General features: G+C 48.6%; 1 protein-coding gene across 2 annotated transcripts in view; it reads right to left on the minus strand.

Annotated features, from left to right (window-relative positions):
* LOC146178065 (vitellogenic carboxypeptidase-like) overlaps positions 1–18,284 on the minus strand; it is a 151,139-nt gene that overhangs the window by 81,791 nt on the left and 51,064 nt on the right. For both annotated transcript variants that reach the window (XM_084577918.1, XM_084577919.1), the window contains exon 2: positions 9,335–9,361. In XM_084577918.1, the coding sequence (XP_084434044.1) occupies positions 9,335–9,361 (27 nt within the window). The remainder of the gene's footprint in view (positions 1–9,334; positions 9,362–18,284) is intronic.

Consider the following 18,284-nt stretch of genomic DNA (forward strand, 5'->3'; position numbering starts at 1 on the left):
ACTACATGTTGTGGGATTCGGGCTTGCTGCGGCTGTCCTTTGCTCGGCAACCTCCCGCTTCCCCGTTTTTCTCCTCTTTGTTTTCTCCCGCTTGAGGCGGCGGAGAGATGTCCGGACAACTTGTCACTGTCGCTCGGCCACAGCTCCGCCCTGGCGTCCCAGTAACTGTTCTCATTGGCGCCTTTTGGCGGGAACATGGCGCCGCTTCGAGGGCCGGGCTCGCACGACCCTCCGAGCGGGGTCCAGGGAGAGACCCTCCGAGAAATCGCAAGGTGCGTACGCTACTGTTTTTGTCTGCCAGCCTTTGTCCACGCAGACCAGTGTGTACTCGAGTTGGTCCGCTCCGGGTCGTCCCTGAGAGCGCAGCTTGAGCCTGTCGATCGTGATCCAACTATCCGCGACAGGCGTACCTTGATGTGGTTGCCCACTCTCTCTCAAAGGAACACTTTGGTCACCGCGAGAGAGACATCACAGCAAGCCCTTGCGTGCTTGCGGCGCGCACTCCGTGTCACTTCGTGCGCGTAGGGGAGCCTTGCTCCTCGCGCGCTCCAGGGACACGTTGACTGAGTATGTGTGTGTATGTGCGTTTGTATATATGTGTATGTGTGTACCACTGGAGGATGGCGTTTCAATAAACGTCTCCTTTGTGAACTTGGAGGCTTGTATTTTTGCAGCGAAGTGCTCTCCTCCCTGTGGAGGTTGAGTGCGCGCTGCGGTACGTGTTACAGTGCGCGCGTGGTGACGGCTGATCGTGGCTTCGGCTCGCGCGACGCTCAAACCCGCGGTGGTTGGTGGCCTATGCCCACGTAGAAACCCCAACTGGCGCCCAACGTGAATTGTCCTTGGCTCCACGAGTCGTTGGACAGCATATCAGCCGAGCCGGTCGCCTTGGCGATCAAGCTTATGCGCCATGCCTGCCGCCCTCTGCGTGGCACTCGGCAAAGGTACTGAAACACGCTACATGGTTCTTCGGACCACCCTGCGGTATGACCGTTGACCATATGCCTCCGCTGTTTCAGCTTTACGCCGCTGCGGAAACAATGTGCGCAATGCCGCCGCTGCCGCATCTCCGCACACCAGCACCCGTACCCCGCTTGCAGTCATTGCTTTTCGGGGAACGGCGAGGCGTCGGCCGGGCTCCCTTTGGAAACCGCGCCGACAGCGCGCTCAGTTGGCTGATGCGGCTCCGTGAACTTGCGAGCCAGCTGGCGCGCCATTCTCTCCTGGTACAGCATTTCGACTTTTCGGTGCAGTATCTAAAGAGGAGAACGAACGTGGTAGCTGACGCGCTATCCTGTGCCCCACTCGCCCGCGGTGATGTATTTACGCCGGCATGCGAACGGGGCGAAACAGCGGACGAGCCGCAGATCGGCACGGAGGGGACCCCCGCAGACGGATTCCCCCATTCCGTTATCCAGGTAAGCAGCGCTTCGCAAAGCAGTCGAGGCTGAAAGCTCTTTGTGAGCACCTCTGAGACGCCGATGCCAGCGGACGTTTTGCTGCGAACCTGCTGGGGGACGGAAACAGGCTCTCCTTTGGGATGACTGGTGTCGTGTTTTAGGCAAGACAATTGAGGCAGCATAGCTCGAACAGGAACGGCTTTATTCCGTGATAACGGGCGAAAGAAAATGCGCTGCGGTTACTGGCGCAACGCACTTTAATAAGCCACCTTATCACAGTGGCAAGGGTGAGCGGAGAGAGCGTGGCTGAGGCGAGGTAGTTCCGCAGCTTTGATAACACTTCGCGATACAACATCCTTCCGCACTTATTTACAGTTCAAGACAAATTCCTGTTCACGGCACATAGCGGTCGGGTGGTCTCCTCTCCCGAAGTCGGTACCGCCGTTCTGCAGGTTCTGTATCCGAATGGCTGTCTTGCACTCCAGCCTGTTGACGGGGAGACCGGCAGGACTCCGCTTGCTCATCAGATTCCGGGTATGGCGCCAGAGGAGCAGATGTGTCTCCTTCTGGAGCCACTTGGACGATGTGATTCTTGTGGCAAACCCACTGAAAGATACCTCTAGGAGTTACGACACTTCAGCGGTACGAGACTGGACCAGTTTGCGCCAAAATGCTCGTTGAAAACCATTTTTCTCCGCACCTGAAGTTCCGGACCTTTACACTATCACCAACCTTAAAAAGGCGCTCTTTGTGATAGCATGACTTACGCCTTAAGGTTTGGTCAAACTGCTTAGCCGATACTTTTGATTGGATTGAAGGTTTTACAAGATCCAACCTTGTGCGAAGACGTCTGCCAAGCAGGAGGAGTGCAGGAACTTCCCCAGTGGTTGTATGAGGAGTATTGCGATACGCCAAAAGAAAATCAGGAATAGCTGAGCGTAGGGGTACGGACGGATTCTTACGCAACGCAGACTTGAGTGACTGCACGAAGCGCTCAGCCTGTCCATTGCTGCTTGGATGATACGGCGCAGTGCGAACATGACGGGTGCAAATGCTGCGCATATATTTTGAGAACGCGTCCGATGTGAATTGTGGACCGTTATAAGATACAAGCGTCTCTGGAAAACCGAAACGACAGAAAAGTTCATGAAGACGGTCAATGGTCTTCTCTGCGGATGTATCTTTCATTTCAAACACTTCTGGCCACTTAGAATGAGCGTCTATGACTATCAAGAGCATCGCACCTGTGAATGGGCCTGCGAAGTCGACGTGAACCCGTTCCCAGGGCCGACTAGGCCATGCCCATGGATGAAGCGGAGCAGGGCACGGCATGTTGCGCTGCGACTGGCACGACTGACATGCACTCACGTTCTTTTCAATGTCTCAGTCAATCGTTGGCCACCGCACGTAACTTCTCGCCAATTCCTTCGTCCTGACGATTCCAGGGTGCCCCTGGTGCAGCTCCGCAAGCATGAACGACTGGAAGGAATGACGACACGAGTTCCCAGCACCAGGCATCCTTGCTGCAAAGACAACTCCAAACGTCTGTAGAAAAACGGCTTCAGTAAGTCATTGGGAGCGCGATTCGGCCAGCCGCTCAAAACGTACTGCATGACTGCTTTGAGTACAGGGTCACGACTGGTCTCGCGTGCTATGTCACGGCAGTTTACTGGAAGCGAGTCAAAACGCAGAACGTAGAATTTATCTTCCGGTGCTTCATTATCATTGCCATGCAACGGCAGCCGCGAAAGGCAATCCGAGTCGGCGTTTTCTGCTGATGACTTGTACTTGAGCGTGTAGTTGTAGGCAGATAACGAAACGGCCCAACGCTGCAATCTCGCTGCAGCTATCGTAGGAATGCCTGTTTTGGACCCGAGAACGGTGTGCAATGGCTTATGATCGCTTACGAGGATGAATGAACGGCCATAGAGGTAGTAGTGCAACTTTTTCACACCGAAAATTAGGGCGAGTGCCTTTTTCTCAATTTGGCTGTAGCTAGCCTCTGCCTTAGAGCAGAGACATTAGTCTGCCAACCAAGGTCCGTATAACTCGTGCTATGGTCTTTCCAGTTGTGATGTATGGATGCGAGAGTTGGACTGTGAAAAAGGCTGACCGCCGAAGAATTGACGTGTTTGAATTGTGGTGCTGGCGAAGAGTCTTGGGAGTTCCTTGGACTGCCAGAAGATCAAATCAGTCGAAATTGTCGACCATAAACCCTGACTGCTCATTGGAGGGTCAAATTCTAAAGTTAAAGCTCAGCTACTTTGGTCATCTGATGAGAAGAGAGGAGTCGCTGGTGAAAGATTTGATGTTGGGAAAGGTTGAGGGTCGCCGGAGAAGGGGTAGGCAGCGAACGCGATGGTTAGCTGGCATCCTCGAGGCACTGCAGATGAAGTTATGTGATGTTAGGAAGATAGAGACCGGAAAGCGTGGCGTGGCATGGTCCATAGGGTCACGAAGAGTCGGACACGACTGAACGACTGACTGAACTGAGCCTCTGCCTTAGTCAATGTTCTTGATGCGTATGCTATTGGCTTGCACATACCATTTGGTAGGACGTGAGAGAGCACGGCTCCGATGCCGTATGCTGATGCGTCGCAAGACAGCTGTAGTGGCAATCCGGGCTGGTAGTGGGTAAGCACGGGTGGCGTGGACAGCAACATCTTAACTTCAACGAAGGCGTCCTCGCATTCCCTGCTACACACCCAGGGCACATCACTGCGTAAAAGCCTGTTGAGCGGTGCGATTACACTGAATAGGTTCGGAATGAACTTTCCATAGTAGTTAACTAGGCCAAGCAGGGACCGCAGCTGATGCTTGTCATTTCGCCTCGGTGCCATAGAAATAGCTGCCATTTTGTCATCGGCTGGACGCACGCCATCAGCGCTTACACTGTGACCGAGGTACTGAAGCTGGTCCTTAAAGAACTGACATATAGGCGTCTTCACCTTAACGCCTCTTTCTGACAAGCGTTTCAGAACAGCTTCGAGGTTACGCAGGTGCTCTTCACCAGTCTTTTCCGTTACGGGGATGTCATCAATGTAACATGCAACCCCTTCGAGTCCTTTGAGGATGCTATTCATTATCCTTTGAAAGACTGCAGGAGCTGATGCTATGCCAAAAGGTAGGCGGCTGACGACGTACAACCCTTTGTTTGTATTTAGCGTCAAGTATTCTTTCGACCGTTCGTCCATTTCTACCTGCTGGTATGCTTTGTTGAGGTCAAGTTTCGAGAACTTCTTTCCTCCCTCAAGGATTGCAAAAAGCTCGTGTGCCCTTGGAAGCGGATAATGCTCAGTGTCTAGAATTGGATTCAAGGTGACCTTGTAGTCACCGCACAGTCTTATCGAGCCATCAGCTTTAATGACCGGCACAACTGGCGTAGCAAACTTGCTGCTAGCCACTGGTGAGATAACGCCAAGCTTTTCTAGCTTCACAAGTTCCTGTTCTACTGCTGGAAGTAATGCGAATGGCACAGTCCTTGCTTTCAAAAATCTAGGCTCTTGATTGTCTTTAAAATAAACAGTAGCTTTCTCACCATTTATCTTGCACAAGTCTTCGCGGAACAGTTGCGTGTACTTTCGTAGCAAGGCCTGAAGTTTCTCCGACGACTCTTCGGTCGGACAAGGCAAACTCCTAATGGCGTTCAGCTCCCAGATACGGCTCCAGTCAAGCCGACTCTTTTGTAGCCACTCCCGTCCCAGAAGTGAGTGTCCGTCTTGTAGCACCACGTAGAGCGGTAGGCGCAGCTTTTGGCCGTTCGTTTCCACGTTGACATCAAGCACTCCAATGGGCTTGATTACTTCACCAGTGTACGTGCGTAGTCGAAGACTGGTTCGTTGCGGGTGCAGATCTGGAAAAAACCTCCTGCAGTGGTTGCGTGAAATTATCGAGACAGCAGCTCCGGTGTCCAGCTCCATATGTAATGGTACACTGTTAACTTTGACTGTCACTATAAAAGGCACTGCACGTGTGTTTTAAGTAACGTCATTCAGAGCAAGTTTTGTTTGTCTGTTGAATGAGCTTACTGTGAGCGTTTTCACACGTCGCGGACGACTTGTGCAAACTCGTTGAATGTGTCCCTTCTTTTGGCACTTATAACAAGTTGATTGTGAATGCGGACAAGATGCTGCTCCGTGCTTGGGCGAATCGCATCGATAACATGGTACGGCCTTCACTTCGGGAGTTGGCCTTGAGCTAGGCATTTTATGTATATCGGCATTCCTTTCGTGCACTACGTGCGCTTCTGTCGCATTTCGCACTGCTGCTTCAAAAGACAAGGCACGCTCGACAGCTTCTTGGAAAGTTAGGGCATTATCTTCGGCAAATAAATGCCGTTGGATGTCGACGCGCTGCAACCCGGAGATAAATCGGTCGCGCAGTGACTGATCCAAGAATTCGCCGAAATCGCATGTCTGAGCAAGGTGTCTTATCTCGGCCACGAACTCCGATATGGTTTCAGTTTCTTTCTGTGACCGGCGGTGAAATCTTGCTCTTTCGCCGATGACCGACGGCTTCGGAGACAAGTGATTGCGAAGTAGCGTTATGAGCGTTGCATAGGGCTTAGACGAGGGCTTATCCGGAATAGTCAGTGACTTGGGAAGTGAGTAAGTTTGCGGTCCGATCAAACTCAGGAGAAAGTCTACTTTTAAGTCTTCCGGAACCTTGTTAGCACGCAAAGATGCTTCTAACCGCTCTTCATACGAAAGCCAATCAGTCGTAGAATCATCAAAATGCTCAACTTGCCCGAAAGTAGTCATGGAGAAAGCGTTCCCGTTGCTGTAGATGCTACCGTTCTTTGTCTTGTGCCGAAAGTCTTCAGTGGGCGTAACACCAGCGCAGATATCCCATCCTCGTCGCCATTATGTCGTGTTTTAGGCAATACAACCAATCTCTTTCTCTATGAGACAGCTGAGGCAGCATAGCTCGGACAGGAACGGCATTATTCCATAATAACGGACGAAAGAAAATGCGCTGCGGTGACTGGCGCAGCGCGCTCGCTTTAATAAGCCACATTATCACAGTGGCAAGGGTGAGCGGAGAGAGCGTGGCTGAGGCGAGGTAGTTCCGCAGCTTTGATAACACTTCGCGATACCACAACTGGGATCGTTTTCAGCCATGAATAGCTGTGACGGTCCAGCAAAATGACCCGTTTTGGCGCGATGTCAGCTACGGTCTCTAGGAGACGAAGCGCCGTTACGCTGCTTGTATTGCAGCGGGCGCAGCGCCGTTACGCTTATTGTATTGAGTGGGGCGCAGGGGGGCACGAGGCAGCGTGTGTCGCAGCGTGCCCCGGGGAATTATTTGCTAGGCCATGACGGGCTCGCGCTTAAATACATAGCCACGGATGATGAGTCCATGAACCATTTGAAGTGGCTATTCCCCAATGTCTGAGCGGCGCTCTGTTGAGTTTCTCTCACGACAAACCATTGGCTGGTCATCTGAGTGGCTCCAAGGTTTTAAGAAACTGAGTCAATGGGTGACTGCAGCCCGGCATGAAGCGCGACATTTTTCGCTCTTGCCGTTCCTGCCATGCCTGTCAAATGGAGAAGTCGAGGGGTGTCAAGCCACCGGGAAAGACGAAACCAACTGACAGTGTGCGTCCCTGACAGATGGCCACCTGCGATTTCTTGGGGCATTTCTCAAGTAACAAGCAGGGGCTGATTGCTGGAGAATCTCCCCACGGGAAATGTCAGCCATGCCTACATTGCAGACCTGAAGGCCTATGCGTAACGGTCTGGCGAGCTTGCGCTGGTGCCCATTGTCACCACAGGCAAGCGCCAAGGCACACCCGATGCGGTGTAACGCAGCCGTGCCCCGTACCGGTACAAGGTGAGGCGACGTTCACCTGTGTGATTGATGCCGGACGGCGGGCCTTTTCCGCAACCGAAGGCATACCGCCTCACCGAGCGAGCTTTCTCGTCGAACCATATCCGGAAGTAAGGTTGGTCCTCCCCTTTTCTGGCATCTCAGTTCCAGCCTGTGTGCTTTATTTTTCTTTTAATTTGTGTGTGTGTGTGTGTGTGTGTCTTTTCACATTTTTCGCTTTCTTCTGTTTCCGTTCTTGCTTCCTATCTTGTAAATATTGTACAGTGAGTGTCTTCTTTTGTACAGCGCATCTTTTCTTTCCTCTTTCCGCTTGGACTTCTGAGTGTCTCTCATTGGGCAGCCCCGTCTCTCGGCTGTTCCTGCGTGTGTGGAGGAAGGTGTTTGGGACAGGTCCGCCTCTGAAGGTCGGCGCCACCCTTTGTGTGGTGTGCCTGTGGCTGTGCGTGCGCGTGCCAAGAGCGGAGGCGACGACGTTGTGCCGTGTGTGTTTGCCGGCGTGTGCTGAGCGTGGAGGAAAGAGCCCCGTGCGGTCGCCGCATGAGCCTTTTGGATCACCGCGGAGTTTCCACGCCGGGGCTCCTTCTGCGCGTTCGCTGTCTCTGAACCTAACCTGTACCGCCACGGACGGAGGTCGTCTGCAGCCAACATTTGCCTACTGGCCACAAAGAAGTCGACGTGCGGTGAGTCACCGGTCATCGCTGGCTCCCTGAACTGCTCCGACGAACTTTGGGACTTCTGTACATAGTTGTGTTCTGTACACAGTCGTGGTTACCTCGCCTTCGGAACTTTGTGGAACTTTGTACATTATTCCTCATGCCATCTTGTTCTTTTTTTTTTTGTGCGCCTTGCTAATGTTTGTCTTTCTGGAGTGTCTGTCTTTTCGATATCTTTTTGGTTGGAGCTGAAGCGTAGTTGACTTGTTGCGTGAAGATAGCATTCTTTTATTCATGCTGGGGACCTGCCGCGTGCTTTCACTGATGGGTAGGAGGGCAATTAAGGAGAGGAGGATGTGGGATTCGGGCTTGCTGCGGCTGCCCTTTGCGCGGCAGCCTCCCGCTTCCCTGTTGTTCTCCTCTTTTTCTTTCTCCCGCCTGAGGCGGCAGAGAGATGGCCGGACTCCGTGTCACTGTCGCTCGGCCACTGCTCCGCCCTGGCGTCCCAGTGACTGTTCTCATAGGCGCCTTTTGGCGGGAACATGGCATCGCTTCGAGGGCCGTGCTCGCGCGACCCTCCGAGCGGGGCCCATGGAGAGACCCTCCGAGACATCGCAAGGTGTGTACGCTACTGTTCTTGTCTGTCGGCCTTTCTCCACGCAGACCAGTGTGTACTCGAGTTCGTCCGCTCCGGGTCGTACCTGAGAGCGCAGCTCGTGCCTGTCGATCGTGATCCAACGATCCGCGACAGGCGTACCTTGCGGTGGTTGCCCACTCTCTCTCAAAGGAACCCTTTGGTCCCCACGAGAGAGAGATCACAGCACCGTGCTTGCGGCGCACACTCCGTGTTACTTCGTGCGCGCAGGGGAGCCTTGCTCCTCGCGTGCTCCAGGGACACGGTGACTGAGTATGTGTGTGTATGTGTGTTTGTATATATATGTGTGTGTGTGTGTGTGTGTGTGTGTGTGTGTGTGTGTGTGTGTGTGTGTGTGTGTGTGTGTGTGTGTGTGTGTGTGTGTGTGTGTGTGTGTGTGTGTGTGTGTGTGTGTGTGTGTGTGTGTGTGTGTGTGTGTGTGTGTGTGTGTGTGTGTGTGTGTGTGTGTGTGTGTGTGTGTGTGTGTGTGTGTGTGTGTGTGTGTGTGTGTGTGTGTGTGTGTGTGTGTGTGCCGCTGGAGGATGGCGTTTCAATACACGTGTCCTTTGTGAACTTGGAGGCTTGTGTCTTTGCAGCGAAGTGCTCTCCTCCCTGTGGAGGTTGAGTGCGCGCTGTGGTGTGACAGTGCGCGCGTGGTGACGGCTGATCGGGGCTTCGGCTCGCGCGACGCTCGAACCCGCGGTGGTTGGTGGCGTATGCCCACGTAGAAACCCCAATGTTCAATATTTTATCAGAAGTTTTGTCGTATCAGTTAAAGACTGACAAGAACCTTACTAGAGTTCGAAAAATATACTTACCTTATTTCTGTTGACTCGTCATTTTTGCTGGAACGATAGGATAAAAATAAGCGAATGAGTTCTCTAATAAAAGAAATTCCTAAAAATCTTTTGAACAACCGGGGTAATAATCTGCGCCAGAAGCATTCATTGTCTCCTAACGCCGAGTCATTCGGCTGGCTACCTGACCAAGAAATATTTCCAAGGGACACTGCCTGAAGGCTCTGCCCCATATATTCTGCCTGCAGCGAGTGATGCCGTCGAGAATTACTGAAAATCATCTGGCCAGCCCACAGTTGTGGAGGTACTGTCGACTTGTTATAACCTTCGCCGTGCTTTAACATACCTTATAGTCTTGATCGCAATATTTTAAAACATATTTCATTTTAGCTCAGGTTAAGTGGCTTGTTTGTTATTTTTCTCTTATTGCTGTCAGTTCTTTTCTTGCATGTTCCTGCTCAAGATATTTAAAGTTTTCAGACTTTATAGCTTGTTACCGCTGCCTGTCAGCCCGCCCTTCAAGCCCACTGCGGCTTCGGCAAGCCAATGATGTAATGCGGTTAAAACATTCTGAAAACGTTTATTGTTATTATTATTATTAACTTCTTGAAAAACTTCTACTCTCTGGCGTTGAAGTCTCACTCGTAGCCCTCCTACGCAACTATCTCCTTGATCGCTTCTGCTTTGTCAGTGTCAATGGACAGACTTCTTTCGTTTACCCTGCAACGAGTGGAGTTCCTCAAGGTTCAGTACTAGGCCCGCTTCTCTTCTCCGTTTTTATTAATGATGTTTCCTCGGCGATAAAGAACTCCTCGTTTCTTCTTTATGCTGATGATATAAAAATATTCAAGGTAATACATTCTTTTCAAGATTGCGTGTTGTTGCAATCGGACATATCTGCTTTTTCTGATTGGTGTGCGATGAATCGACTTACCCTCAATTCTTCCAAAACTAGGGTTGTGTCCTTTACTCGTAAAACACATAGCTTTCTCTACCATTATTCTGTGAATTCCGTGCTGTTGGATAGGGTTGATGAAATTAATGACCTTGGTGTACTTTTTGACCGCACCCTCAGCTTCTCCTCTCACACTAACCGCATTGCTCAGCGGGCTATGCGCACACTCGGATTCGTTTGCAGACTTTCGAGAGAGTTCCATACTCCACTTCCGTTCCTAAAACTGTACCTGTCCATATGCCTGCCGGTCTTGGAGTTTGCGTCGGTTGTTTGGAATGGCACTTGCAAATCGAACTTGGACAAGGTTGACAGAGTACAAAAAAAATTTTTACGGATATTTCATTATCGCTTTCCTTGCGCAACTTCCCCTCTCGCTCCACCAGGAGCGCCCAACTGAATCTTCCTACCCTTCACTGCCGTCGTATCAGACTTGATATCATATTTCTGTACAAACTCCTTCATGGCCACATTATGTGCCCTCAGCTCTTAGAGTACATCCTACTGCGCGTTCCGCGAAAGAGCATGAGGGAATTCAGACCATTTCAGGTTTCTCCTCTTCATTCCCACTCCCCTCTGGACAGGATGCAGTGGTTATTTAACTCTTTTTGTCCTCACCTTGACATCTTCCAAAACTCGCTCTGTTCATTTACATTGGATGTTCGTAGCGTTGTATTCTAAATAGTACTTTATCACTTAAAACTCCCACTTTCTAGCCTTAAATTGTATTTACTTCACTTTTTGCTTTTTCTCCTGTTCAATGCTGTCTGTATCGTGAACTACTTTTTATCCGTTTATTACTTATATTTCAACTTTAAACTTTATATTCGAATCTTACTGCCCCTTGTTCAATTTTACTTCTTTATTGTATTATTCTGTATTTCTAGCCTGTGTTTTAAGTACCATGCACTTGTTGCGCCTGGAAGGGTTGTTTATTTTATGTATATTTCTATATTACTATAATCAATGTCAGTTATTTGTTGTTGTTTTTTTTTTTGTCTTCTATCTACCGTTCGTTTTTTTTTCTCTTTATTTCCTGGTGTGCTAAAAAATTCTCTCACTGTGTATATAAGTGATGCTACTCATTGTTTGCTTACTTTCCGTGATACTTTTCTTCTGTTTCATTTCATGTATTATTTATTTCTTTTTTGTGTTCTCTTTGTGTGTGTAAACATGTTTGTGCTTTTTCATTTTTGTTTCTTTTTTTTTATTTGTGCTGCAGCACAAAGACCACATGGTTGTTCCTGCGCACATTAAATAAAGATTGATTGATTGATTGATTGATTGATTATTATTATTATTATTATTATTATTATTATTATTATTATTATTATTATTATTATTATTATTATTATTATTATTATTATTATTATTATTATTATTATATTAATATTATTATTATTATCGAAACTTACCGGTACCGCGTTCAATTCTATTTTTTAATTGTATTTCCCTGTGTTTCTAGCCTCTGTTTTAAGTACTACGCATTTGTAGCGCCTGGAATGGTTGTTTATTTTATGTATATTTCTATTACTATAATCAATGTCAGTTATTTTTTTTTCTCTCTCTGTTGTTTTTTTTTCGTGATGTGCTCTACAATTTTCTGACTGTGTATATAAGACATGCTACTCATTTATTTCTTTCTTTCCGTGGCACGTTTCGTTTCAGTTTCATTTTTTGTGTTATTCGTTTCTTCTTTGTGTTCTGTGTGTAAAACTTGTGTGTGCATTTTCATTTTTTTTTGTGCTGCAGTACGAAGACCACATGGTAGTTTCTGCGCACATTAAATAAATATTGATGATTATTATTATTATTATTATTATTATTATTATTATTATTATTATTATTATTATTATTATTATTATTATTATTATTATTATTATTATTATTATTATTATTATTATTATTATTATTCTCCAAGATGGCGCCCAGTAAGGACGCGTGTGCGCTGTGCTCTCTCCTGTTCTTTGGCAAGCAGCAGTTTTTAAGCTGTGCCGACTGTGCGAAACGTGTTCACACGAAGTGCGTCACTTGGGCGAATGATGAGCTGCAACCCTTGAAGTCCGGCTCTCGGCCATTCGTGTGCAATTTGTGTGCGTCGTCGTCGTCTGACAGTGCTAGGCTTAGCGACGGTGGTGCACCGGCAGCTACGTTCCTTTCTCCCATCGCCCCACTCCTGTCCAGCCACCCGACCGGTTTTCCCCTTCAACCGCGACCGACGAACATGGCGGTGAGTTTGCCTCGCTACGGGCACTCCTCGTCGACGCGTTTGAGGGAATCTCTTTTCTGAGCAATGAGGTTGCCAAGCTGCGGGAGGAGGATGAGCGCCTTCGTGGGGAGAACTCGCGGGCCTTCGTACAACAAGCCGAGGTCACTGCCTCTCTACGTTCCGATGTTCGCGGCCTACGCCAGGAGCTTGTGCGGCGCGCTGGTTTGCAGTGTGAGCGTCCTCTCGTCGAGCGTCATCTCGTCGTTTCCGTGGGCAATCCTACCCGTGATGAGCAGTCGTCTGAGGACTACTCCGCCGCTCTTCATCGAGGGGTGATTCCCGGCAATGTTATCTAACCATCTTCTGGCTCTGCTCCTCCCCGTGCGGCTAACCCACCTAGTGCGATGAAGAAGCACCGAAGTCCAGCCATCACTTGCGCATCGAGCTCATCCGTCCTGAACCTTACCAATTACCAAAAGAAGCGTCCGAAGACTATTTTCGTCTCGAAGCTCAGTCCCGAAACAACATCGGTAGACCTTACCAACCATCTAAAATCAGTGGATATTACCCCCATTTCCTGCCGGCAGCTGAAAACAAGGTACGACTCCTACTCGTCCTTCCATATTGAAGTTGATGAAGAATCCTACAGTAAGCCTGTAGAGCCTTCGATGTGGTCGATGGGCTGCATTTACAAGGACTTTCGTGGGAAGCTTCACAACGACATGCTGCATTCCTCCTAACTGACGCTAAATTGCAGTGGCCCCTAATTTGGACACCTGTTATCGAAACGCCCGAGGTCTTCGGACTAAGGGATCTGAATTCTTTTCTAGCGCTTTGGCCAGTTGTTACACCGCTGTTGCAGTTACCGAAACCTGGCTGTCAAGCGATATGCTTTCCAGGGATTTCTTTCCTAATAACTACTCTGTTTTTAGAAGCGACCGCCCTGAAACAGGACCCAAACAAAGAGGAGGGGGAGTGCTCATTGCTATTGACAGTTATCTGCAGTGTGTTCGACGTTCCGATCTGGAAACTGTTGAATAATGTGTGTGGCTTGAGCTCACTTTAAATCGACATGAAAAACTTTTACTTGCAGCTTTCTACATTCCCCCGAGTCTTCCTCCTCCAGCCTATGATGATGTTTTGCTCTCAATCGAACATATTATAACTCGTCGTAGCAAACACAAACTTCTCATTTTAGGCGATTGTAATACTCCAGGTATCAACTGAAACTCACTTACTTCTTCTCATAATAATCATTATATATTAAGTAAATGTAGCTTGCTACTTGATTTTGTAGCCTTTCACTCTTTACAGCAAAACAATTTCATTGAAAACTGCTATGGTTATATTCTCGATATCTGTCTATCGAATTTAGAAAGTGTTCGTGTCTCGAGTTCCGACATACCACTTACTCGCTGTGACAAATTTCACCCTCCACTTCTTGTGACTACTTCTGTCTCTGCCTCACCCTCTACTAATTCAGATCGGGCGGGGAATTCGCCCATTTCGCGTATGCACGTGGTGACTATGTCGGTCTCTTCAATTTCTTCTCTTCTGTCGCCTGGTCCCTTTTAAATGACAGTAGTGATGCCGACGGACAAGTCAGTCGCTTCACTGAAATAGTTCTTGATGGTATGAGTCAGTACATACCTCTGCATACTGCCTACTCGTAGGAAGTTTCCTTTCTGTTTTCCAGAGAACTGAGAACAGCGTTAAAACTTAAGGAACGGGCCCATCGTAAAGCGAAACGCACCGGGTTTGACAATTGGGCAGATGAGTTTCGCAGCTTGCGTTCTCTTTGAAAACGCTTATACAAGCGGGACCATGACTCTTATCTTGAGTCTTTAGACAGGAGTGCCACAAATCGTCCTAGTCAGTTCTGGCGGTACGTTCGCTAGCGTTCCAATAAATCGGATTCCAATATCAACTTAGTTGACTCTCAAGGGTCGGAAATTCGGGACGTTGCCGACAGTTTTGCCCAACATTTTTCCTACGTATACAGACCTCCACACTGCGATTCCGTATGCCTCCCATCTGGTGCACCATATAATTCCTTTCTCTTTGACGAGAAGTTAATAACTGCGAGTCTTAAGCGTCTGAGACCATCTTTGTCTCCTGGACGTGATGACATTCCAGCCGCCATAATAAAAGCTTTTAGTTGTAGCTTTGTACCAGTACTGACTGCTATATTTAATAACTGTTTAAAAATGGCTGCCTTTACTTGCGTGTGGAAACTAGCACGCGTGTTTTATGTCTTCAAGTCAGGAAACAAATCTCATGTTTATAATTATCGTCCGATTTCTCTTCTATTTGCAATCTCTAAGCTTTTCGAATTAGCTTTGCATAATATACTTTCCTTCCATCTAAAACATGTCGTTATACCGAATGAACATGGCTTCATATCGGGTCGCTCTATTTCAAGCAACCTAGTCATGTTTATGAGATATGCCTTGCAGCAGTCCTTCAGAGAGGTCAGGTTGACACTGTGTACTGTGTTTTGGGCAAAGCTTTTGACGTTGTTACTCACTCATTACTAGTTGAAAAGCTTCTACTCTCTGGTGTCGAAGCCTCAATCGCAGCCCTCCTACGTAACTAGCTCCTTATTCGCTCCTGCTTTGTCAGTGTCAATGGACAGACTTCCTTCGTTTATCCTGCAACCAGTGGAGTTCCTCAGGGTTCTGTATTAGGCCCGCTTCTCTTTTCCGTTTTTATTAATGACGTTTTCTCCGTCATCAAGAAATTGTTTCTTCTTTATGCTGATGATATAAAAATATTCAAGGTCATACATTCTTTTTAAGATCGCTTGTTGTCACAATCGGACATATCTGCTTTTTCTGATTTGTGTGCGAAGAATCGACTTACCCTCAATTCTTCCAAAACTAGGGTTGTCTCAAGTTACTCGTATAACGCACAGCTTTCTCTACCGTTATTCTGTGAAGTCTGGGCTGTTGGACAGGGTTGATGAAATTAATGACCTTGGTGTACTTTTTGACCACACCCTCAGCTTCTCCTCTCATAATAAACGCATTGCGCAGCGGGCTATGCGGACACTCGGATTCGTCTGCAGACTTTCGAGAGAGTTCCGTACTCCACTTCCATTCCTAAAGCTGTACCTGTCCTTATGCTTGCCGCTTTTGGAGTACGCGTCGGTTGTCTGGAGTGGCACTTGTAAATCGAACTGGAACAAGGTTGGCATAGTACAACAAAAATTTTTATGGATATTTCGATATCGCTTTCCTTGCTCAACTTCTTCCTCTCGCTTCACCAAGAGTACCCCACTGAATCTTCCTCCTCTTAACTGCCGTCGTGTCAGAGTAGATATAAGTTTTCTATACAACCTCCTTCATGGCCACATTATGTGCCCTCAGCTCTTAGAGTACATTCTTCTGCGCGTTCCGCGAAAGAGCATGAGGGAATTCAGACCGTTTCAAGTTTCTCCGTTTCTTCATTCCCACTCCCCCCTTGACAGAATGCAGATGTTGTTTAACTCTTTTTGTCTTCACCTTGACATCTTCCAAAACTCGCTCTCTTCATTTATTTTGGACGTTCGTAGCTTTGTATTCTAAACTGTATTTATCACATATAACTTCCACTTTATAGCCTAAGTACTGTATTTATTTTCTTCATGTTTTGCTTTTTCTCCTGTTCAGTGCTGTTTAAAGTATCTTGTACTGCTTTTTATCTGTTTCTTTTTTATATTTTAGCCTTAAACTTTATTTTTGGATCTTACTGTCGCACGTTCAATTCTATTTCTTTATTGTATTTCCCTGCATTTCTAGTCTGTGTTTTAAGTGCCACGCACTAGTTGCTCCTGGAATGGTTGTATATTTCTATTACTACAATGAATGTCAGTTAATTGTTTTTTTTTTCTCTCAATTGTTGGTTTTTTTTTTTTTCGTGATGTGCTCTAGAATTTTCTGGCTGTGTATATAAGACATGCTACTCATTGATTTCTTTCTTTCCGTGGCACGTTTCGTCTCAGTTTTATTTCATGTGTTATTTGTTTCTTATTTTGTGTTCTATCTGTGTGTGTAAAACTTGTATGCATTGTCATTTTTTTTTTGTGCTGCAGTACGAAGACCACATGGTTGTTCTTGTGCACATTAAATAAAGATTGATTGATTGATTATTATTCAGGCCATTTGAAGTTTCTCCGTTTCTTCATTCCTATTCCCCTCTGGACAGAATGCAGTGGTTATTTAACTCTTTTTGTCCTCACCTTGACATCTTTCAAAACTCGCTCTGACACTGGTGGAGCGCGCTGGGGTATGCATAGGACTCCTTCCGGCAGTCCACAGCGGATCCCAAACATCGACACGCCTGTCCATCGTGCTAGCCGCCGCCTTCTAGGCCTAGCGCCGGAGTACAGTCATCTGCCGAACGACTCCTCAAACGCCCAAGTTCCTAAGACCTCTCAAGCCATGGCGCATACCAATCCTACACCGGTGACTCTACAGAACACCAAGGTGCCAGAGTGCTTTCGCGGGGAAGCGTTTGAAGATGTGGAAGACTGGCTCGACCAGTTTGAGCGAGTGTCAAAGATCAACCAGTGGAGCGCAGACCAGAAGCTTTGTAATGTTTACTTTGCCCTTCAGGATAATGCTAGAACGTGGTTTGAAAACCATGAGGCCAGCTTATCCACATGGGATGACTTCCGCTGCCAGCTGGTCGACACTTTCGCGAGAACTGACCGACGGGACAATGCGCTGCGCCTGCTTGAAGTGCGCATCCAGAAGCCAAATGAGAGCGTGGCTATGTTTGCGGAAGACATGGCTCGCCTTTTTCGCCGTGCCGACCCTGATATGAGTGAACCAAAGAAGCTACGGCATCTCATGCATGGCGTCAAAGAACAGGTGTTTGCCGGCTTGGTCCGCAACCCCCCTAAAACCGTGAGTGAGTTCGTTAAGGACGCTACGGCTATCGAACGAGCCCTCCAAGACCGGTGCCGCCAGTACAACCGACCGGTCAACTGTGCCCCGACGACTGCGGCGGCGCTGACTGCAACAGATACGACCACTCTTCGAGACATCATTAGAGGCATTGTCCTTGAGGAGCTGCAGCGAATTACGACTACGAAGGCTCAGTCGTCAGGGGCCCTCATGGAAACAGTGAGGAATGAAATTCGATACGCCCTATCACCGTCTACACCATGCAACGAGTCTCATCCAGTCGACAACGCGGCACCCCTTTCCGAACCATACCACGCTCCAAAACCGATCAGCTGCACGGCCAACATTCCTGCAGCTTACCTCGAGCCGCAGCCCGAGAGCTATGCTGCGGTCCTTCGTCGCCCACCTCCAGACCACGCCCCACCGAGCTCACCGAACCGTCAGGAGATTCGGTTCCTCCAGGGGCCTCAGTGGGCGCCTCCCAGGCGCTCTCAACTGCGCCGAACTGACAGGTGGCGCAGTTATGACAGCCGACCACTTTGTTTCTACTGTGGACAACCTGGCCATGTGTATCGGTACTGCCGCCACCGCGAAGAGGGGCAGTCCTTTCCGCTTGCTTCTGCTCGCCGCCGCTTCGACACTGATTCTGCCCAAATCGACGACGACCCTCCGGTCAGCAGGGAAACCGAATCACCGGGCTTCCGCCGCCGCTCCTCGCCATCGCCACAGCGTTATTCGCCGACGCGTCGCAACACTACTGGCGTTAGCGGACGGCGGTCTCCTAGCCCTCACCGGGGAAACTAAGAGCTGCAACCTCGCGAGGGGAGGTTGCAACCAGTCTAAAAGTGTCGAAACCCTCACCACCGCCGCAATTGCCGACAACCCGGGCTTCTGACGCCGCCGCTAACATTGACATTTCCG

The sequence above is a fragment of the Amblyomma maculatum genome, chromosome 9 (genome assembly GCF_055883805.1).
Source record: "Amblyomma maculatum isolate TAMU_Amacu chromosome 9, ASM5588380v1, whole genome shotgun sequence".
NCBI classification, from domain to species: domain Eukaryota; kingdom Metazoa; phylum Arthropoda; class Arachnida; order Ixodida; family Ixodidae; genus Amblyomma; species Amblyomma maculatum.